The 21100-nt window shown below is 35.4% G+C and overlaps 6 protein-coding genes and 1 non-coding gene across 8 annotated transcripts; 5 read left to right on the top strand and 2 right to left on the bottom strand.

The window, feature by feature from the left end:
• The first annotated feature begins 5256 nt into the window (after positions 1-5256).
• LOC108825790 (alpha-barbatene synthase-like) lies at positions 5257-7679 on the top strand. Its single transcript, XM_018599140.2, has 7 exons — positions 5257-5402; positions 5527-5809; positions 5927-6308; positions 6393-6614; positions 6688-6826; positions 6926-7174; positions 7252-7679. Exons 1-7 carry the CDS (start codon positions 5301-5303, stop codon positions 7543-7545), a joined length of 1671 nt encoding a protein of 556 aa, XP_018454642.1. The 5' UTR covers positions 5257-5300; the 3' UTR covers positions 7546-7679.
• A 697-nt stretch (positions 7680-8376) lies between these two features.
• LOC108826957 (uncharacterized) lies at positions 8377-10119 on the bottom strand. The gene is made up of 2 exons (XM_018600301.2): positions 9377-10119; positions 8377-9247 (listed from the first exon to the last, which is right to left on the bottom strand). The coding sequence occupies exons 1-2, from the start codon at positions 9979-9981 to the stop codon at positions 8557-8559; spliced, it is 1296 nt and encodes a 431-aa protein (XP_018455803.1). The 5' UTR covers positions 9982-10119; the 3' UTR covers positions 8377-8556.
• A 2091-nt stretch (positions 10120-12210) lies between these two features.
• Positions 12211-12284, top strand: TRNAT-AGU (transfer RNA threonine (anticodon AGU)). Its single transcript has one exon. It is a non-coding gene; the product is annotated as a tRNA-Thr (tRNA).
• Positions 12285-12326: 42 nt separating this feature from the next.
• On the top strand, positions 12327-13880 carry LOC108825772 (uncharacterized). The gene is made up of 3 exons (XM_018599121.2): positions 12327-12409; positions 12785-13020; positions 13566-13880. The coding sequence occupies exons 2-3, from the start codon at positions 12803-12805 to the stop codon at positions 13654-13656; spliced, it is 309 nt and encodes a 102-aa protein (XP_018454623.1). The 5' UTR covers positions 12327-12409; positions 12785-12802; the 3' UTR covers positions 13657-13880.
• An 896-nt stretch (positions 13881-14776) lies between these two features.
• On the bottom strand, positions 14777-15812 carry LOC108825348 (mitogen-activated protein kinase kinase kinase 20). The gene has a single exon (XM_018598648.2). The coding sequence runs from the start codon at positions 15764-15766 to the stop codon at positions 14777-14779; it is 990 nt and encodes a 329-aa protein (XP_018454150.1). The 5' UTR covers positions 15767-15812.
• Positions 15813-16311: 499 nt separating this feature from the next.
• On the top strand, positions 16312-17842 carry LOC108824181 (uncharacterized). The gene is made up of 6 exons (XM_056993635.1): positions 16312-16446; positions 16771-16897; positions 17027-17112; positions 17189-17253; positions 17410-17492; positions 17567-17842. Exons 2-6 carry the CDS (start codon positions 16817-16819, stop codon positions 17657-17659), a joined length of 408 nt encoding a protein of 135 aa, XP_056849615.1. The 5' UTR covers positions 16312-16446; positions 16771-16816; the 3' UTR covers positions 17660-17842.
• A 663-nt stretch (positions 17843-18505) lies between these two features.
• On the top strand, positions 18506-20798 carry LOC108824180 (uncharacterized). Of its 2 annotated transcripts, none has more exons than XM_018597554.2 (9): positions 18506-18662; positions 19032-19228; positions 19302-19451; positions 19527-19703; positions 19793-19881; positions 19961-20025; positions 20120-20222; positions 20303-20419; positions 20501-20798. In XM_018597554.2, the coding sequence occupies exons 2-9, from the start codon at positions 19135-19137 to the stop codon at positions 20633-20635; spliced, it is 930 nt and encodes a 309-aa protein (XP_018453056.2). In that variant the 5' UTR covers positions 18506-18662; positions 19032-19134; the 3' UTR covers positions 20636-20798. The 2 variants fall into 2 exon arrangements, with proteins under 2 accessions (XP_018453056.2, XP_056849614.1); XM_056993634.1 differs by having other exon boundaries at positions 18525-18662; positions 19113-19228.
• Positions 20799-21100: the final 302 nt, after the last annotated feature.

The following is a 21100-nucleotide window of genomic DNA, read 5'->3' as shown; positions in this document are numbered from 1 at the left end:
CAAGACAGCTTTATCCTTGATGAGCTGTAGGTTTTCGTGACTGAGTTCTGCAAATTTACCAAAGAGAATCTTATACTCGGCTAGAAAATCTGCATCTATATCACTTTCTGTATCACTGTGTGACGCAATTGAATTGGTGTGTGACACACCCGGCATACGAATTTCACCCTTAGTGATGTCTTTTTCAGATCCTATAACTCCATGAAGAGACACGAAATTGAGAGCATCTTCTTTTCTCTCTGGTACTTTATCATTGCAACTTCTCTTCATCTTCATCTTTTTGGTGTTCACACAATCTGATTTTATGTGCCCATAACCATTACATCCATTACACTTGATTTCTTTTCTCTTGAATGATGGACACTCTGTTTTGACATGCCCAATACCATGACAATTAAAACACACCACTGCCTGCCATTTATGTCTTTCTTCTTCTCTAGGCAGTCTGTCGCTGGACATCTTATTCAAAAGATTCATGGTTTCTTCAAGTTTCTGAATCACCAAGTGAATAGATTCTTCAAGCTTCTTAGCTTTCTGGATGTCTTCATTAACTGTAATTTGAGAGTCTTGAGCAGGCTTTGAACACTTAGATTCCAATTCCATCTCCTCAGCCTTTAATATCCCTACTACCTCAGCAAACTTCAGTTCATCAGTGTTCATCGTCAATGTTATCGCTGCTTTATGTGCTGCAAACTTAGTAGGCAAACATCGCAAAAACTTCTTCACCAATTTTGCATCTTCATATTTTTTACCTAAAACTTGTGCTTCATTGGCTATGGAGCTGAGCTTCGCACTGAAATCTCTGATCTTCTCATCATCCCTCATCCTTATGTCTTCAAACTGTGATGCAAGCAAGTCCAATCTTATCCTCCTAACATTCGCAGTACCCTCGAAAGCATTTTGTAGTATATCCCAAGCCTCTTTAGCTGATTCACATCCCTGAATAAGCTCAAATTGCTTTGCATCTACAGAACTGAAGATTGTATCCAGTGCTTTTGCATTAAACCTTGAAAGTTTTTTCTCTGTTGCTGTCCACTTTGTCTTCAATTTAGGTCTCTTCAAACCATCTTCTTGCATCACAAACGGTTCTTCCCATCCAGTTTGAACAACTGTCCATATATCTTCATCAGCTCCACGTAAGTTTGCTCTCATTCTTACTTTCCAATACCCATAGTTCATATCATTCAGCAGCAACATATTTTGTGCCAAAATCGCCATATTCTCTTCTCAGGATCTCACCTTGGTTCGAAGATGTCTTCTTCGTTTAGGTGTTCCGCTCTGATACCAATTTTAAGTTCGAGATACAGCGAGAACAGACGGCACAAAATAATTCCAAGAACAATTATCTCCTTATTAAGAATCACTGAAACAATCTTTTACAAAGACTTGTCAAATCCGAATTACTCAACGCCACACACGGCTTGACACGGATCAATTCTTAATCTACCCTTATGAGAAACCAACTCCTGTTGATCACCTCTACAAATCACTCACTGTCTGAAACCCCAAAGTTGCTGCTATGTTTCCGTGAGAATTACAACGTCAAAAGCTCTAACCCTAATTCTAGGAAAAAGCCACAATATATATTAAATAATATTTTCCTATTATCTAATATAATATTTCCTATATTTTAGCATCACCAAATCTTCAAATTTGTGATCTAATCACGCTCCTTTAATGCATATTTCGTCAACCAAATATATAGAAATATTCCATATCATCACATCTTGATATTTTCTTTTTATTCTTCGAAGCGTGTGTCACACACCATCATGTGTGTGTAACACAAGTACACGAACCAAAACTTCACCACTGCAACAGCTTCTCAAGCTCCAAGTTCTTGAGCTTACATGGCTACTATCTAGACCAAAGTCTGTCAGATATCTACCAATAAGGCGCGTCTCATAGATGATATTTATGGATTTTGAGGTACACATTATAATTAGAAAGGTTAAGGTTAATCAATGATTTAGTTTTGATACCTAATTGGGTCGTGGTATTATCAGGATGATATGAATAAAGGGTACACTGCAGATGCACTAAACTATTACATGATTCAACATGGAGTCACGAAAGAAGAGGCAAGTAGAGAATTGCATACGATGATTGGAGATATCGACAAGATTGTAAACGAAGAATGCTTAATGACAACCAACATTTCACGTCCCGTTCTATCGCAAGTCGTCAATTTTGGACGCATGGTGAATGTTCTCTATACGTCGGATGATGTCTACAATCACCGTGAAGGAAAACTAAAGGATTATCTCACCGCTTTGCTTGTTGATCCAATACATCTTTAGATAAGAGTTTGCTTGTAGTCCGTTTGGTTTTCTACTTTGCGGTTGTGATGTTAATTTGTGGTTGATTTTGACGTCGTGTCTTTTTTTTTTTTACTTTGATAAAATGTTTCTACCGTATCCAATAAAATTATTTCCAAATGATTAAACTCAAGGTCTTAGGGCAACGGCCAAGATATGTTTTTTTATGCTTCTAACGTCTGGGCTTTTTGCTTCCTCACATTCACATACCCAACCTCTAAACATAATTTCAAAGAATCTTAGCTTGTAAAAAGACATAAATATATTTTTATATAAGATATGCAGGCGTGTAATTTTCTCATGTCTATATGATGCCTTTTCATGTCTAATATTGCTTTTTTAAACAAAAGATAAGCTGCTCTTACTAATTATCATATATCAGTAACAGTTATATTTGTGCCAGCCATAGAACTAAAACATCCGTAAGTTCTATAACAATATTAACAATGCAGCCGTAGCATTTGTAAGTTAATAAATTAATATGCTTTAAAATATTAATCATTAAAATATAACAGCCATATGAAAAGAAACATTATTAATATGCAGTCGTGAACTTTGACTATGCTAATCAGTCGACAAGATTTGGAACAGGACCAAATCAATATTGTTGACTAAAAACTTTTAAACTCAATCAACTGAAAATTGATAAACAATATTTCAGTTAGATATCGACAAAAGTAAATCTATTTTTACAATCTATGAATCCATAATAAACATGATCTAGAGAAAAATTGAGCAGAATTAAGAATATAACACAAAATAAAAATTTATACATTTTATAGTTTAAAATTTCTAGAGTTTTATGGTAATAACGTGTTATTAAGAAAATAATAAATTAGTGTATAGTATTCTATGAACAATGAGTTTTTATATAAAAATACAATAAAAAATTTAGTCTGGAGACCAAATACAATTTAGAGAGCAAATAAACTTTATAAAACAATTAAATTTTATAATTTTTATAATTAACATCATAATATTCATAACTTTTAAAAGAAATGAGACAGTCAACCTTGTGGATTTATTATCATAGCCATCGGTTCTCCTACCTACTCTCTTCTACTATTTTTCCAGTTATGCAAAAGAATAATTATATGAATAAAATATAATGTTGTAATGGAGAAGAAATGAGACTTTTCAACCGCGTGGATATATAATATAGCCATCGGTTCTCTGGCCTACTCCCTTGAGTCCCGTCTACCATCTTTCGAGTTATCCAAAAGAAGAATAATGTTGTAATAGTTGATGAAGCAATAAGACATACTATCGGTTCCTGACCTACTTTTTTTTGAAAAAGGGTTCCTGACCTACTTCCTTGTACTTATTCCAAAAAAGGAAATGAAGTGTCCAAAGAAAAAATATTAAGACTTCTAAAAAGTTGAAATGATACAAGGATTTCAGAGATAGTAACTTTTTTGCTACATCACTAACCACAAGAAAGTGGAACACATTAAAAGGATATGTTTTTTAAACTTTATTTGTCTTGACAGAAACTAAAAATTTCATCTGGTTGCATTTTTATTCTTTTTTTTCTAACAGATTGCATTTTTTTCTTGCTTCCTCAAATGCGTTTTTGATTACAGCTTTTCTTTTCTTTTTCTTGTACACCGATTACAGCTTTTCTAAAATGTTTAAATTGTGGAAAGAACAAATATTATTGTTAAGGTAGAAAAGGCCACCCAATACAACATTTGACCGTGCGAATATATTTACTAGACAACCATTTATCAATTATTAATTAATCAATTACACGAGTATACATGTTGGTAGCATTAATACAGTTTTTTTTTGGAAAAAGCATTAACATAGTTAATAGGGAAAATATAATGATAATTAGGTGTAATGTTAAATTTATTAAGAATACATCTATAGTTAAAATATTTAAAATAACGTAAATATTTATTTCTCAAACAATATTAAAGAAATTATTAAAACCAAAATCTTAGAGAGCAATCAGAGCATTACAATTTTCTCTACAGAAATTCTAAAATTTTAGAATAAATTTTACAAAGAAATTTTAAATAATTAGAACAGATATATAAGGTAGGCTTGAGATTTATTATTCGAGATTCAGATTCGATCTGAGATATGATCTGGATCCGTTCCAAAAATCTATATATCCAGAAGGGTGGAATTCGAATCCGGATAGTAAAATATTGGATCCGTCCAAACCGAATTTGAATCCCGATATCTTGTTTTTAGTACGAATATCTGGATCCATAATTTTTATCGATAATTATTTCAAAAATAGGAACATATATATAAAAACTAATTTTTTCTATATATATATACATATATATATATATTATATATAAATTATACAAAATTCGTAATAGTAAACATAGATGTAACTAAAAATATTATATATACTTTTATTTTTAAATTATTGTTAATATTTTATATATTTTAAATTATTTTTATTTATTTTAAGGATCCAAATCCGGATTTGGATATCCGTTGGATATTACAATTTTTAGAAGGATATCCGACATCCGGATATCTGAGAACCCCAGATCCGGATAAAGATAATAAAAACATGGATCTGTCGGATAATAATCCGGATCCGAATACCTTAAAATACCTCGGATATCCGATCTGTCCCGTAACACAAGGGGCATTAACATGAAATCCACTAGTTAGTTTTTAACCAATAGTTATTGTAGTCGCAAGTTCTTAATTCTTCGCAATCATATCTCGTCTTGCTTCCAGATTTATTTTTTGAAGGATTTATCATGATAAAGTTTTGTATTCTATTACCTGGTGAAAAAAAAAACACACAAACAAGTAGGTATTGTATTATCCGATTTAATTTTAATACTCTTTTGTTTACCAAAATAATTTTAATACTTGAGCATGTTTATATACACATATATCGACTTGCCATCAACTCTCATTCCGTCCTATATATATATGGCTGTCCTCTGACAAGTTCTGCACCACTGTCAGCTCTCTCTCTCTCTCTCTATATATATATATATATATATGGAAGTAGTAAAGATAGATCAGAAAAGCTACATAAAATTTTCAAAATTGCTACCCTCTCAATGGGGTGATCACTTTCTCAATATCTCCATCACCGATTCAGTGAGTCCATTTATAAATATACTGGGACAAAGCATATCTATATTATCTTTTTGAGTAAACATATATATATACAGGCAGGCATTATTCCTTAAATGATATATCTTTGACTTGTATTAACTTTCAGGATTTTGCTGTGCTTGCAAGAGAGATGGAAGTACTAAAGCCTAAAGTAAGGAAAAACATATTCACGTTTTCTTCAAGAGACAAAGACGCAATGAAGAGGAACATTCTTTCGATTCATGTTCTGGACAGTCTTGGTCTCGCTTATATTTTTGAGAAGGAGATCGTGGAGACCCTGAAATATGCTTTCGAGAAGATAGATGAACTGATCACAGATGAAAATGATCTGTACACAGTCTCCATCATGTTTCGGGTTTTTAGAACATATGGTCATAATATGCTGTCTGGTAAGTAATATCTTATATGAATTCCAGTATGAGTTACAAATGTGTACGTTATATATTGAAAATAGAATTTTTTTTTTTTTTTTTTTTGAAACTGAAATATTTTTTTTTTCTGTGTAGATGTTTTCAATAGATTCAAAAGAAACGATGGTAAATTTAAAGAAAGTTTATTAGAAGATGTCAAGGGTATGCTAAGCTTCTACGAAGCAGTGCACTTCAGGACAACGACAGATCATATATTGGATGAAGCGTTGCCCTTTACATTGGACTATTTGGAGCCACTAGCTACAGTTAGCAGAGCGAGCCCTCCACATATTTTAATGCATATACAAAATGCTCTTTACATACCTCAGCACCAGAAAGGGCAGGTTCTGGTGGCAAGAGAGTATCTTTCTTTCTATGAGGAAGAAAAGGACCACGATGACACAATACTCAAGCTAGCCAAGCTTAATCTAAAGTCTTTGCAGCTTCATTACATTCAAGAATTAAAAATTATCACTAAGTGTGTGAACGAATATGTTTTCTTCTAGTAGAGCTATCTAGGACTATTTGTAAGTAAATAATATTTTTTTGTATGTTTTTGCAGGTGGTGGAGGGGACTAGACTATACAGAGAACCTCCCACCTGGCTTCAGAGAAAGAACAATCGAGTGTTGGTTTACGGGACTGATGATATATTTTGAGCCACAATTTTCACTTGGGAGAATTATGTTAGCTAAGTTTTTCTTAATGTTCACCTTTTTTGACGATGCGTGCGATACTTCTGGTTCAATTCCTGAAGTTGAGAGCATGGTTAATTGTCTGGAAAGGTATACACCTTGAGAACATCTACTCGGTTGCATTAGAAAAAATAATAATCATTTTATATTGTATTTGTAACAGATGGGATTCCGAGTACACGGAAAATCTTCAAGGTCACATGAAGACTGCCCTCGAATTTGCGATGTATCTTTATAAAGAGTATGAAGAAATATTGAAGTCACAAGGAAGATCCTTTGTGTTGGAGAAGATGATAGAAGAGGTGATTACTTTCAACACCTTAGTTAATCGTAATGACCAAATCCATATTCATTGGATGGTAATTAAGTTGTGTAAGATATTGAAAAATTGGTGTAAGCAGTTAAAGATAGCCGGGAGAGCAAACCTTGACCTTATCAAATGGGCAAGAGCAGGTCAAATGCCTAGCTTTGATGAATATGTAGAGGCTGGTGGGGCTGAGATTGGTTCGTATGCAACCATGGCATGTTCTATTATGGGACTTGGAAAGATCAGTAAGAAGGAAGATTTTGAATGGCTACTATCTAGACCAAAGTCTGTCCGATATCTAGCCAATAAGGCGCGTCTCATAGATGATATTATGGATTTTGAGGTACACATTATAATTAGAAAGGTTAAGGTTAATCATTGATTTAGTTTGGATACCTAATTGGGTCGTGGTATTATCAGGAGGATATGAATAAAGGGTACACTGCAAATGCACTTAACTATTACATGATTCAACATGGAGTCACGAAAGAAGCGGCAAGTAGGGAATTGCATACGATGATTGGAGATATCAACAAGATTGTAAACGAAGAATGCTTAATGACAACCAACATTTCACGTCCCGTTCTATCGCAAGTCGTCAATTTTGGACGCATGGTGAATATTCTCTATACGTCGGATGATGTCTACAATCACCGTGAAGGAAAACTAAAGGATTATCTCACTGCTTTGCTTGTTGATCCAATACATCTTTAGACTTTAGTTAAGAGTTTGCTTGTAGTTCCATTTGGTTTTCTACTTTGCGGTTGTGATGTTAATTTGTGGTTGATTATGACGTCATGTCTTTTATTTTACTTTTGAATAAAATGTTTCTACCGTATCCAATAAAATTATTTCCAAATGATGATTAATCTCAAGGTTTTAGGGCAACGGCCAAGATATGGTTTTTTATGCTTCTAACGTCTGGTCTTTTTGCTTCCTCACATTCACATACCCAACCTCTGTTCGGTAAGGTTGTGTTAGACATAAACATAATTTCAAACAATCGTAGCTGGTAATATTATTTTGGATTGAGCTTAATTCAGGCTCTGGTTTATTAATATCGAGTTTGACTTGCCCTTGCAAATTCTTTTTTTTTTCTTGTTCGGTTGGTTAATGTACAATCCAATTAGTTCCTTTTGTCACATAACAAACTGACTGGATATTAAGAAGAATATGAGGTTTCAAGTGCGGGAGGGTTTTTCTCTCGGGTGCAGACATCGAAGTTCTAACTCTCTGTATGCTCTCCGATGTTAGCGGTGCAGGCATCGCCTTTACTAACTATTTTTCTTTAGTAATCGTCTCAAAATACCTACCAATACTATGTATAACACAGTAACACAAATAGAAACGTTTGTCTATCCCTACATTTCACATTTGTGTGAAATCAGTTTCTTTTTTTTTTGGGTCGATGAGTACTTTTATTAAAATGTTCAAGTCAACCGACTTATGATGGAAAAAAGAAACAGAGACCACAAAGATGAAAACAGAGACCACAAACAATTAAAGGAAATGATCGTCTCAAGATGAAACTATGAAGTAAGGAACTTGTTTGAAAATAATTGCAGACATGATTAACCTTTTGGACTCTACAAATCCAAAGTCTTAACATTTAACATAAAATTCCAAAAACACTTTCCTTTTAACTTTTTCCACAAGAAACAAAAATTACTCCAGTGGAAAAAGACAACTAATCATAAAAGCAATAAACTTCAAACGAACTCTTGGCTATCTCAGCTCTTTTCTTATCTTGTGAGAGAACAGTCTACAAGCATCCATACTTAAATCCACCGCCGCTGCTAAAGCCACGTGCGCCGCCGCATCCTCCACGCATTTAACGTACTTCTCCCCTACTTCCACCTTAGGCCTGCTATGTTTCTCAACTGCTTCCACCCTTGTCGACATCACAAACCCCAAGCTCTGTTGCGCTTGCGGTAGAAGAAACCCGAAATCCGACCCGCATCCTGACCGGGTTTTAAATGATCCTGTACTCAGCGAAAGATCAAAACTTCCATCTGACAGTGTCAAAGAAGCAGCCGTGTTGACGTCCGCGGCAGCGATGTTTCCGTCGATGACAAAACTCCCTCCGAGTTTTGTCCTGATCGAAGACGATGTGGAGACTTCAGTAGCGATGTCATCTTGAAACAGGTGGAACCGGTAACCGAGAACGTCAGAGGAGCGACCAGACTCACGCCATGCCTCGAGACGACCCCACGGCTTCATTATGTAGCCATCAGGGCGGAGGATGAGCCACGCGCCGGGGCTCGATTTAGACACGCGCTTGGAACCGGGTGACGGTACGAAAGGTGTGGCAATTGAAGCCATGGCTACTGGTGAGCCAGAGAGATCATGGATCGTTATCGACCAACCTTTTCTTCCCCTCCAAGTATGTTTCTTACCGGTTGTCAAGGACAATGATCTGCAGAATTAACATGGAATGATTAAATTTTTATAAAGTTGGTGATTCTATAAGAGTATAAGCAGTACGAACCATATAATATAGTAATTAATAATAACCATATGAAAAAGAGTGAGAAATGTTACTGACCTTGTAAGACTTGGGGAGTTTCTGATTCCAAACGTGCATGTGAAAACAGCTTGTTTCATATTTCCATGTATTAGAAAAATCTTGGGACTACACTCGGGCTCGCGGTCGAACTCAAACATAAATCTCCTGTCGGGTTCAACCCGAACGCTAACGTGGAGTTCCGGATTCTTCTTGTTATTAGCGCCCAACTCAACCCAGCCGTGGTGAGCCAAACACGTCCTTGTCTCCGCCGTCTTCAAATCTAACGAAACCTTAAAACGACCAATCAGTTTCTCACCCAGAGAAGGGACGAGGAGACCACACGACGGAACAGGGGAATAAACCTCGACGGAGAGGACACTCCGTTCAGGCTTCAAAATAGACCATTCGATCTGAGCCTTGCTTAGAGTGAAGCGAGCAGCGACGGCTGACGCATCACCGGAGCACAACCGGGACTGGGATTCTGATTCGGTTCGGAACAGAACGGGAACAGCAACGACTTGGCGTGGGAAACTCTTTAATTTGATCTTACAGAACCAGTTACCAGGTGCTGCCTCCGAAACAGACGGTGATGCCCTAACAACCAAGTTTCCGACGGTAATACGTACGAAAGTGCACGGATCCATTACGTGGGAGAGAAGTAATTAAGCAAAGTAACGCAAAACCCTCGACAGTGTTTTTAGGGTTTAATAGAAAAAGCGTTGTTGAAGAAAGTTAAGTATTGGCGAAGAGAAAAAAGAAGCTATAAAAATGGAAAATTAGTGAGAAAGAAACAGCTGGTAAAATGCAAAATTATTGTACCAAATAATTGTGTTTAACAGATTTTATAGGATCGTAATCCAATCTCACGCGCAGAACTACATTTCCATTTTTTTTCCTCCTTTTAAATTTTCTTTTAAGATATGCTATTTCTTGCCTTTTTCAAGACTCTTTTGTATGTTATATTACTTTTTTTATTTTTCTGAACTTTTTTAGCATAATATTTTCTGAATTTTTTTTGACTACGATCTTGATGCATGTAATTTCAGGTATTGTTTATGTGTGTTAATATGATATCTGTTTTTCATTTTTAATAATATATCAGAAAATCAAATAGCATTATTAGGAATGAATTTTTGATTTGAGAAAAGAAAATAATGAACTTTTGTTGGTATTAAATTCTCAGTGTGTGTACACTATGTACACATTTGTGGTTTTAATGACAATCTACACGTGTTATTTAATATTTCACTGATAACCGGTGGTAGTGGTATAGTGGCGATTGAAGGATTTAAAAAAACCAATAAGGTGAATTCGGGTTCAAATTCCACTGGCCACACGGATATGAGCTATTGTTTTCGGCTCATTTGAATGTCTTTGAAGGATTTAAAAAACCCAATAAGGTGAACCCGGGTTTAAACTCCACCGACCACACGGATGGCTCATTTGAATGTCCAAGAGAGGGTCTATCCGTGGGCTGTACTTCCACTCGGAGATTAGGCTTGTGTCATCATTGACCCGAATTTAATTCTTTTTAAGTTTAAAAGAAAAAAACAAATAAAAAAGAAATGCTAGATTTTGATATTGTAAATTTTTGAAAAGTAAATATTTGACGGCAAGGTAAATAAAGTTGCGCATAGATAATTGGAGGTAATGTTATTCTTTTAATATAATTTAAATCTAAGCAAAATTTACCATTACTATTTTAAATTATATTTTAAAAAATCTAGTGTTATTGAATATGATATTTTAAAAAAATATTTGATATCTGGTTTTATTTAATGAATGATTCAAAACCATTTTAAAAAAATCTATTATTATTTAACTTCAAAAAATTTTAATTTTTGTATTTAATTTTTGTATTTAAAAGTGATTTCAAATGACTAAATGATTTGTTGTGGATTCTTATCAACAAATTACAGAAATCAAAATTCAAAGCATCCTACAAAAATTTTAGAATTCACCATCTAAAATGATCTTTTAAGTTTTAAATTTTAATTGGTTAAAAGACATAGACAATTGATTTTTAATCATTGATGGAATAACAGCTCCGGGATTTATTTTGAAATGATTTTGGATGAAGCTAGAAATAGAAAGATATAACGTTATACTAGTTCTCAAAAAATAATATTTTTCTTTCCATAAAAGGTATCATTCATATATCTCTTCTCCCTTGATTATCCCAATATTACCAATCAATACTAGCCATTAAAAATATTTCATAATGCTAAACGATTTATTATGTTTTACACTTTTGTTTATTCTTTTTTTTTGTAGATGTTTAAATATTTTATGTTGCAGATTGTGGTGTTATGAACTTTGTAAAAAGTCTTACAATGAACGTTCTAGACAACGTTAGACACACACAATATTCTTTATCCACATCATCTGAAATATTTTTTATTTATATTCAGTTAGTTCTGAAATTCTATGATTTTTTTTTGTATATATGCATTACTAAGTATCATTTTTTATTTTCTTTGAGAAACTAGAAACAAATCATTCATCAACTCTACAAAGAAACAAGGATATAAAATTCTTTGATGTATAGTGATCTCTTTCTTGTTTCTCAAATAAAAAAAAACTACCCAAACATATTATTTAAATATCTAATCGAAAAAATATTCCATATGTAGTGTAATGTTACTTGAACGGTGTTTTGACACTTTGATTTTTCAAATTTCATAATACTATCCGCAAAATAAATAGCATTTAGACGTTTACAAAGAAAAACAATAGCAGTGTTTATATTTATCGTCCTAATTGAATATATCTGGAAATTCCAGCCGATTCTTTCTTAATATCATTTCTTATAGAATTGCTTATTTTTTTTCTTAAACAAATGATTTTTCTTGTAAAATAGTTTCAAACAAAAAGCTTTCATAGCTCAGTTGGTTAGAGCACCCGTTTAGTAAGCGGGAGGTCTTGAGTTCAACTCCCAATGAAAGCATCTGACAAATACTTTTAAATTTTCAGAATGCTACCCCCAACACCAATGAAGCCTTTTTATTTTATAGTCCTCTCGTTACACACAGTCTCGCCGTCTCCTGTCTCTCCACCGCTGTCGGCGTGTCGGTAAGTTTTACTCTCTCGTTTTATTTCATTCTCCGACGAGATTCGATGTACATTCTCACCGGCGATGGTAAAAAATGGCCCCTTTTCTGTTTCAAACAGTTGTATTTTACTCGAGCAGGGAACGTGTTCGATGAAATGTCTCATAGAGTGTTTCTTGGATTCATGCTCTGTGCTTTCTTATAATGTTAGTTTTGAAATTAGAAATTTCATGTCTTTAACGGAAGAAACTGGACCTAGCATAAAGTTTGTACCTTTGTATGAGACATCAATATCTCTGAGTCTTGTGATTAAAATCTTGTTCTGTCTTTTTATTAAAATGTTGGTTCTGCTTACTGAATGGTCATATGCTTCATTGTGTGTTTCTTGCTTTAACAGGTGTGGTGTTAAAGGAAGATGGCTAGTGGTAGCTTGAAAAGGCTTGTAACTTCAGCAGTCACTATTGGCGTGACAGAAGCAAGAGCAAGGATCTTCGGACATATGCTTAACCCAACAGGACAGAGATCTCCTCATAAGATTTTAAGGAAGAAGCTTTTTGGTGATAAGGTTGCGGAATGGTATCCATACGACATCAAGAATGAGGATCCCAATGTCTTGGCTAGAGAAGAAAAAGAGTACTCTCCCTACCCAAATACTTCTTGTTTTTTATTTATTTATCTATTTACTTTCTTAGCAAGCTTTAGAGTCGATTTGAGTTGACTGAAGCAATGCCTAGATAACACATTTCCATTGCAGAGAGTGTAATTGAGAAGCCTTGCCTTAGTTTAGTCGGTTTGCTGGAGAAGTATCATCGAAAAGGAAATTATATGCAGAAGGGTTTAGCATAGGAACTAGGTTTGGGCTTAGGAGAATTTAGAGTTTCTGTCCTTTTTTTTTCTTTGCTTCAGTTTGTTCTCTCTTCATCTTCCCTGTTTGATTTAGGGCATGGGAAAGAAACACAATATAGAAACTATGAGTCTTGTGCTTGAATGGTTGTGCCATGTTAGGGTTATGCAGAGCCGTGTTCTTGAGTTTCTGCGGTGAAATGCAGCAAAGTAGCTTCAGGACAGGGGAATTGATCTTCTCTTTTTTCTTTTTGAGCAAAATGTTAAGGATCTAACTCCGTCTACAGATTTTACTTAAGCTTGCCTTTTTAACTTGAATCTCTGTGGTGTTGTAGGCGCTTATCGAAGCTTGAGATGTTGAAGCGTCGTGATAAAGGACCACCGAAAAAGGGTCATGGAAGACGTGCTGCCAAGCGTAACAAGTAGAAAAAGTATCTTTCTAATAAAATCTCTGCACTTATAGAATCTTCAGATTTGTTCTGCTTAATGTCAGATTGAACTTATCAGTAGAGTCATCTCTACATAAATTTCTCGTGCTCAAAACTTCATTGGTTCTTCACAATGATATTTCTATGCTGAGATCAAAGTTGAAAGCTATTTGCTTCCTGTTTGACTTCATAACAAAGTTTAAAGATGGCCTTTGTTTCTTTTTTTTTTGGGTTTAAACTCGCTTTTCTTGATCCTTTACTCTTTACTCTTTAGTATGCGCAAGCTGGTATACTTGTGTGGCGTCATAGTATTGGAATCAAATCTAAAACTATGCATATTGGTATGTTCAGAGAAGGTTAAAGAAAGACCGAATCTTGAGACGGTTAGTGTAACCTGTTTGATAATATAGTGCACGTGTGTTAAATAAACTCCCAGAACTCTCGACAATTCTATTACCACTCACACCTAAACAAAAAAGATTCTGAGAGAGATGGACCAAGCTCTGTAGATTCAATCATTGTTCATTTATCCGACCAAATCTTGCCGTGGAATCTCTGTCCCTCAGGCACAGTAACTCAGACTGCTAATTTATAGAAGGAACTCCTCTCTTCATATTGTTTCTGGAAAAAAGTTGGGTTTCTTTAATAATTGCTATGAAAACATTTCCCCTTCGATCATTCTTGATTTGGTCCGTCATAAGTAATGAGTTCGAAGATTCCAGAAAAGGGTTTTGTTTAATTTGTGTTATGTTGTTGTTACCTCTAAAATAACGCAAGAATGATGCTTGCTTGCTCATTTAAAATTGACACACACACACACTTCACTTGTTGAAGTATGATGGTGTTTTGTTTGATTAGTACAAATACTAGAAGATATCAAAGATCAAACACTTAGATATTAATGTCTTGTATAAAAGATGAAGATGTATTAAAAATAATATCAGGCTTATACCCAAAAAAAACTTAAATGTCTGAAACTTAGCACGCAAGTACCGAAACATGACCAACTAAAATTAAGACAGGGACTCAACTGAAACCTATACACACACTCTTTAACAACGAAACCTAAACAGCTGCCTTTGACCGCAAACTCCTCTCTCAGTGCTTGATTGCTCTCATCAGCAGATCAAATCTCCATGTCTTGGTGGAGCCATCATCATCTTCATCATCATTGGTCCTATCTGTCTTCTAACCGGAGGAGGACAATACGGAAGCATCTGTTGTGGCCGTGGTGGAGCCATCATCATCATCATGGGTCCTCTTATCATCCCAACAACAAAAGGATGTTTCAACAGATCCGCTGCGGTGGCTCTGCGTGAGGGCTGCAGCTCCATACACCTTGTCAAGAAATCGTCGGCCACAGGAGACACAAGTCCGGGAAGCCTCCACGCGTAGCAACCTCGCCTCTTCTCTGGATAGCCACCAAACATCTCAACCACAACACACCCTAGAGACCACATATCAACTCCAGGTCCCACCATCTTCGCTCCGTTGGGTCCCAAAGACTCAGGGGGCATGTACTGAGGCGTACCACCAGACAAAGACGACCTAGAATCCTCACCCGGTTCCTTGGATAAACCGAAGTCGGCAAGCTTGAGATCCCACGGCTGTCCGAAAGTCACGGAAGGAAAGAGGAGGACGTTGGCCGGCTTGAGATCACAGTGAACGTATCCTCGTGAGTGAAGCGCTTCGAGTCCTTGCAAGATCATGAGAGCGGCACGTGCGACCATCATCTCCGGCATAGGTCTACCGCGGAGCTGGGAGATGAAGTTGTGGAGAGTGCCTTTGGAAGCGAACTCCATGTTGATGTAGCAACGGTCGAAGTTGAAGCCTATGTGGAGATTAGGGCTCGTGGTCTGGACGATGCGTGGATGGTTGCGGAAACGGAGCATGATCCTGTGTTCTTTCTCGAGACTCTTCATGAAATCCATGCGAGATGATTTCTCGGCGTATAATCGGTGTTTTGAATCTCTCATGAGAGCTACGGAACCGAAGCCACCTTTCCCAAGAAAAGAGACGAACTCTAGTGGAGGAGATTCGTTACCAACAACAACAACATTCGAAGCTTCTTTGCTGCTGTCTTCTCTACTCATCTTCTTGTTCGACATACTTCTAGCTTTTCTGTGAGTTGTTTTTGGTTTGACTTGAGAAACAAGAAATAGATATCGAATGAATGATAATGCAGAGCGCTCTCTTATTTATAACTAAGTAGCTAACTGAGTTGCATGTTCACTATGTGTTTCCTTTTGTTGTTTAATTTTCCTTTTTCGCAAAAGATATGTTTAATTTGTTTTGTGGGTCGGTTTGATTTCCTTTTTAGCTGTTTCTTTCCTTTTTTTTTATAATTTCGCATATAATTTAAATGTTTTGATTAACTCGTTTTTCTTACTATAATATACTGATTGGATTAATCAATATATTAGATCTGCTGAGATCAATCAACCATCCACGCATCGTCCATACTATTTCGTTGTTTGGTTTGAGAGATTGAACGAATGATATGCTTCAAAGGGGATTCTAATTGACAAGAACGAAGCTAACTGACTGAAGTCGGTTGTTCACTATTTCCTTTTGTTTTTGATGTCTCATGTTTAATTTCCTTTTTCGCGAAACTTATTTCCTTTTTTTTTTTCATATACTAACAACCTTTTAAACCGAAGTAAACCGGCTGGTTCAATTGGTCTTCGGTTTACTTTCCTAATTTGATAATGTGCTTGGTTTAACTCACAAAATCAACTCCTTATTGAATGATTCAATCTTCCTTCGGCTCTCTCGATCTGAATCTCAGGTACGTAATTCGATTCCTCCGTTTCTCTTCGACGCATTTGGATCATATTTTTTTAATTAATGTTCGGGTTCTCGTTTAGTATCGAACTGTCTCTTCATAAACACTTTCAATTTCTATTACAAGAGCTGCTTTGTTTCATGTCCTGAATCATGACAGTTGTTGATTGATTGATGCCTTAAGAAACTGCAATTACTGCAATTGCAGTTTTGTCGTGGATAATGTCCTTTCTTTTTCTAGGTTTATAGTATTTGCTAATTGAGCTCTTTTGTGTTCCTTCAAGACAGAAAAAATTCTGGAACTTGTGTGTGTTTTGTTGTGTTCCAGGAAGCACAAAACAAGATTCGAATCTAGTTTAAAGGGATAATTGTGAATGGCAAACACGGCTTGCTTTATGATTGTGGCTCGGAATGATATTCCAATCTATGAAGCTGAAGTTGGCTCTGCTGCTAAAGTAATATTCAATCTCTCTATTCATTCGTTCATGTTTGATTATACTTTGCCTAATACTGACACTTAGAATTTTTCACTTCCTTCATGGTTTGATTCTTATATTCTACAGTCTATTCTTTCTATTTGACAGAGAGAAGATGCTGCTCAGTTGCACCAGTTTATATTACATGCCGCATTAGATGTCGTCCAAGACTTAGCATGGACTACAAGTGCCATGTAAGTATATGCATATTTATATATTCTTGTGTAATTTATTTGAAGGACTCATCTCATTTTCATATCTCTTTATCAGGTTCTTGAAGTCTGTCGACAGGTTTAACGATCTGGTTGTCTCAGTCTATGTTACTGCAGGTCATATCCTTTTTTTTTTCAATTGTAACCAAAATAGCAAAAGAGCAATTCATTTTTTTTCTTTCTTTTTCTTGTTAATCCATCTAAATAGTCTCAGATTTGTCTGTTGGGTCCAGTTTTTTAAAATGTTTGTTTCTACCTTCCTTAACTTATCAACACATACTCGTCTCATGCTCCTTCACGATTCACGCAATGAGGATGGCATCAAGAGCTTCTTTCAGGAGGTCCATGAGCTTTATATTAAGGTACAAACATAAATTCATTGATTTGATAAATTTGTAGTGTTTTTGTCTCTGTCTTGATTTGTTTCTTCATGCAGATTCTTCTGAATCCCTTGTATCTGCCTGGTTCTCGCATCACATCGACGCATTTTGACACCAAGGTACGTGCACTCGCAAGAAAGTACCTCTAGAGAAGACACGAGATCCTATCTCCAGCTCAGTTTTCTTGGATCCATATGGCTATTGTTTGTCTCATGCTGGGTGTCAGTTGAATTTACTTGTATGACTTTCAAGCACATTCCATAGCTTCATCTTTGATTGTTAGAAACTATGGAAAACAGAGGAGTTTTATTAAGAGTTTCCTTTGCAATTTAGATTGGGGTAATACGTGGTAATCTCTGTGCTTTGAGAAAGATTGATTCCATGAGCTTCAGTTGTTCCTCGCAGTTGAGTTTGCTGTTTTTTGTTCCTTTTTCTGTGTTTCAACTGGTTCTATCTTGTTGTCTCCTCTTCGGCAACTTTGATCAAGATCTCTCACTGTCGGATACATTATTCATCTAGTTCTCGTCTTCCCCGTGATTCATTATTGAGAGAAACCATCAGTACATTACTGTTTGAAGGCTCTACTCCTCCTCTACCAGGAAAAACAAATAGATTGACTCTTTTAACGGTTTCCAAGGATCTTGTAAATTTATACATTCAGAGATTCTCAGTCTACCAAACCAAAAGTCTTCAGTTATATGTGCCTATTCGTAGTTTCCCAATGAAGCATTCATGAGTAAGTTTCTATGCTAAAATTACAAAAGTTTTGTACTAAGGAAGATGCCTTTCTGAGCTGAAGCAACCGAAAAACATTTTGCACCTTGTTGTGTGTTGTTATCTCTAGATGCATCTTGTTGAAAGTGTGATATTGTGCGCTTGAAATATTTTAAAATTGATCTTGGGTCTTTGTTAACCACTTGCATGCTCAGAAATGTCACATGATTAGGATGGTGACAATATTATACTTTTTAAGAATTTTATAATAGATGATGGCTCAGCAATAGATGTAGTGACCTCCTCTCCAAGTTTGGAGTCTTCCTCTCCAAGTCTCAAGTAGACTATAAAAGGAGCATTGGGTCTCATCCTGATCCACACAACATACAATCTTCTCCTCCTCTCGGATTCTGATTGTCTCTCCAACATTATATATCGGTATGGGTTCTTAAACTCTGTTTTGTATCATTATCAGTTAACAGTCTTGACTGACATACTTTAAAATATCATTGGTTTACAATTTACAATGAAAGTACTATCCTGAGATGAGACAAAGTTGAAAGCTATATGTTTCTGACTAAAATGTCAATGGCTTCTTTTTTTTTTGTCAACTGTCAGTGGCTTCTTTCATCTGGTATTACTCTGCTTTTCTTCAGTTGTTAGTATACTATACCGTATAATAGTTGTAGATAAGTTGACAAAAAAAAATTGTAGATAACATTTATTTTTCTATTTTCTTTTTTAATTGTGAAAGCGACAACATTGTTCATTGAATGTGTTAGTCCTGAAACGAATTGTTTATTATAGTTGGTGGTGCAACTGTAATCGCATTTGCAAAGAGACGTACAACTCTTGAACACACTCAACTAAACTACAAGACTCGTCTAGTGTTCATCATTGTGTCAGTGAAATGGAGCAAGCTTTGAAGATTCAGTCTATATTCATTTATCCCATCAAATCTTGCCGTGGAATCTCTGTCCCTCAGGCAACCGTAACTCAAACTGGTAAGTTATGAACATATGAATGGTCTCTTCTTCTTCCTGTTCGTTTTTTTAATATGGGGAAACTGGTATGTAGGATTTGAATGGGACCGGTATTGGCTAGTTGTGAACTACAAAGGAAGAGCATACACTCAAAAAGTTGAGCCAAAGCTTGCTCTTGTTGAATCTGAGCTGCCTAAGGAAGCTTTCTTGGAAGACTGGAAGCCAACAAAGAATTCGTTTTTGGGTGAATATTCTGTTAAAGCAGTACAAACAGTTTTTGTATGAACTGAGACTCAATCTTGACTTATTCATTTTGCAGTTGTGAGAGCCCCAGGAATGAGTCCCTTAAAGATTCCACTGACTAAACCAAGCTCGGTGGCAGAAGGTGTGTCCATGTGGGAATGGACTGGCTCTGCCTTTGATGAAGGAGAAGAAGCTGCTAAATGGTTTTCAGATTATCTCGGAAAACAAAGCCGTTTGGTTCGGTTTAATAAAGGTTTTCATTCTACATGTTATCTTTTCACAAGCATAAAGTTTTTGATGCATAGAGTTTGATTAAGTTTTTTAAATAAAATTTTGTTACAGAAACTGAAACTAGATCTTCACCTCCTGAGTATGCAGCTGGTTACACCACCACATTTGCTAATACGTTTCCTTTCATGGTTTCCTCACAGGTGAGCCACCATCCATAGTTCTAAAATCCGTAAGCTAACATATGTATTTGATCTTCCTCTTCTGTTATTTTGTTATTAGGCTTCTTTGGACAAGCTGAATACAATTCTTACAGAATCGGTGCCTATTAACCGTTTTCGACCCAAGTAAAAAACTATTATTCAATCTCAAGTTCTTAATATCTTCAAACAATGGGTTTTTTTCTTCATTGTTTTAATTTTTTTATGGTTTCTCTTGTAGCATTTTTGTCGATAATTGTGATCCTTTTGGGGAAGATCTTTGGGATGAAATCAAGATAAATGATTTAGTCTTCCAAGGAGTTAGGCTATGTAGCCGCTGCAAGGTGAATATTATGATGTGTAAATGTTAAATACTCGCAGATTTTTTAACTTGAGGGTCCTTATAACTGTTTTCTTCTTTCAGTTACCGACTGTGAATCAAGAAACCGGAGTTCCAGATGCAGCTGCTGAACCAATAGAAACTCTGATGAAATTCAGATCAGACAAAGTCTTAATGCCACACAAGAAACCAAATGGAAAGGTTATATATATTTGAAACGTATTAAATGATTTCAAATATTTTTGATGTACCTAGTGTGGATGCTAAACCGGTTTGTGACAGGTTTTCTTTGGTAAGGATATGGTTTGGAATTGGAACATAACCAACAACCAAGGCAAAGGCAACAAGACGATCAAAGTTGGTGATTCCATCTCTGTCCTAAGGATGATCTCTTCTGTATCTGAAGCAGCTGTTTGAAGTCAAATCGAATATATAAACATTTTGCTTCTTTATGTTGTGCTGTTATTTCTAAATAAATCAAAGAAATATGCTTTCTTGCTCATGCAATTTACAAACTTCACTTGTTCTGAGTTTCACTTTGTTGAAAGTGTAATTTCATTGGCTTGAATAGCCTCAGTTAGTCTTAACCTTTTAAAACCAGAGTACTTGGATTAAATCTTGAAATGTAATAAAAAGGATTTCATCTCATTTATCATTTATTCTTTGATTGTGTATTCTCTTCAGAGGTTTGGAAATTTTTTGGTTTCTAACATTTCAAAAACTTGGGTGATATTTTGATCTTAGGGAAAAATAATGAATGTTCTACTCTGATTAGTATGATACATTTTTGAAAAAAAAAATTCAAAATAAGTTCATACATATCTTACATTTTGAATATAAAATGGAAATTATCTTACTAATTGGTCAAATAGCTAAGAAAAA

Source organism: Raphanus sativus, chromosome 9 (assembly GCF_000801105.2).
Source record: "Raphanus sativus cultivar WK10039 chromosome 9, ASM80110v3, whole genome shotgun sequence".
In the NCBI taxonomy this organism is placed as follows: domain Eukaryota; kingdom Viridiplantae; phylum Streptophyta; class Magnoliopsida; order Brassicales; family Brassicaceae; genus Raphanus; species Raphanus sativus.
Note: the sequence above shows the minus strand (reverse complement) of the source record. Positions and strands in the feature narration are given on the sequence as shown.

Coding starts and splice junctions, on each gene's coding strand:
- LOC108825790 (XM_018599140.2), top strand. CDS start 5,301: ATGGAAGTAGTAAAGATAGATCAGAAAAGCTACATAAAATTTTCAAAA. Junction 5,403..5,526: donor ATATCTCCATCACCGATTCA/GTGAGTCCATTT, acceptor ATTAACTTTCAG/GATTTTGCTGTGCTTGCAAG. Junction 7,175..7,251: donor ATGATATTATGGATTTTGAG/GTACACATTATA, acceptor TGGTATTATCAG/GAGGATATGAATAAAGGGTA.
- LOC108826957 (XM_018600301.2), bottom strand. CDS start 9,981: ATGGATCCGTGCACTTTCGTACGTATTACCGTCGGAAACTTGGTTGTT. Junction 9,248..9,376: donor AACTCCCCAAGTCTTACAAG/GTCAGTAACATT, acceptor TTAATTCTGCAG/ATCATTGTCCTTGACAACCG.
- LOC108825772 (XM_018599121.2), top strand. CDS start 12,803: ATGGCTAGTGGTAGCTTGAAAAGGCTTGTAACTTCAGCAGTCACTATT. Junction 13,021..13,565: donor TTGGCTAGAGAAGAAAAAGA/GTACTCTCCCTA, acceptor GTGGTGTTGTAG/GCGCTTATCGAAGCTTGAGA.
- LOC108825348 (XM_018598648.2), bottom strand. CDS start 15,766: ATGTCGAACAAGAAGATGAGTAGAGAAGACAGCAGCAAAGAAGCTTCG.
- LOC108824181 (XM_056993635.1), top strand. CDS start 16,817: ATGGCAAACACGGCTTGCTTTATGATTGTGGCTCGGAATGATATTCCA. Junction 17,254..17,409: donor CTATGTTACTGCAGGTCATA/TCCTTTTTTTTT, acceptor TATCAACACATA/CTCGTCTCATGCTCCTTCAC. Junction 17,493..17,566: donor TCCATGAGCTTTATATTAAG/GTACAAACATAA, acceptor TTCTTCATGCAG/ATTCTTCTGAATCCCTTGTA.
- LOC108824180 (XM_018597554.2), top strand. CDS start 19,135: ATGGAGCAAGCTTTGAAGATTCAGTCTATATTCATTTATCCCATCAAA. Junction 19,704..19,792: donor TTTGGTTCGGTTTAATAAAG/GTTTTCATTCTA, acceptor ATTTTGTTACAG/AAACTGAAACTAGATCTTCA. Junction 20,223..20,302: donor GGCTATGTAGCCGCTGCAAG/GTGAATATTATG, acceptor TTCTTCTTTCAG/TTACCGACTGTGAATCAAGA.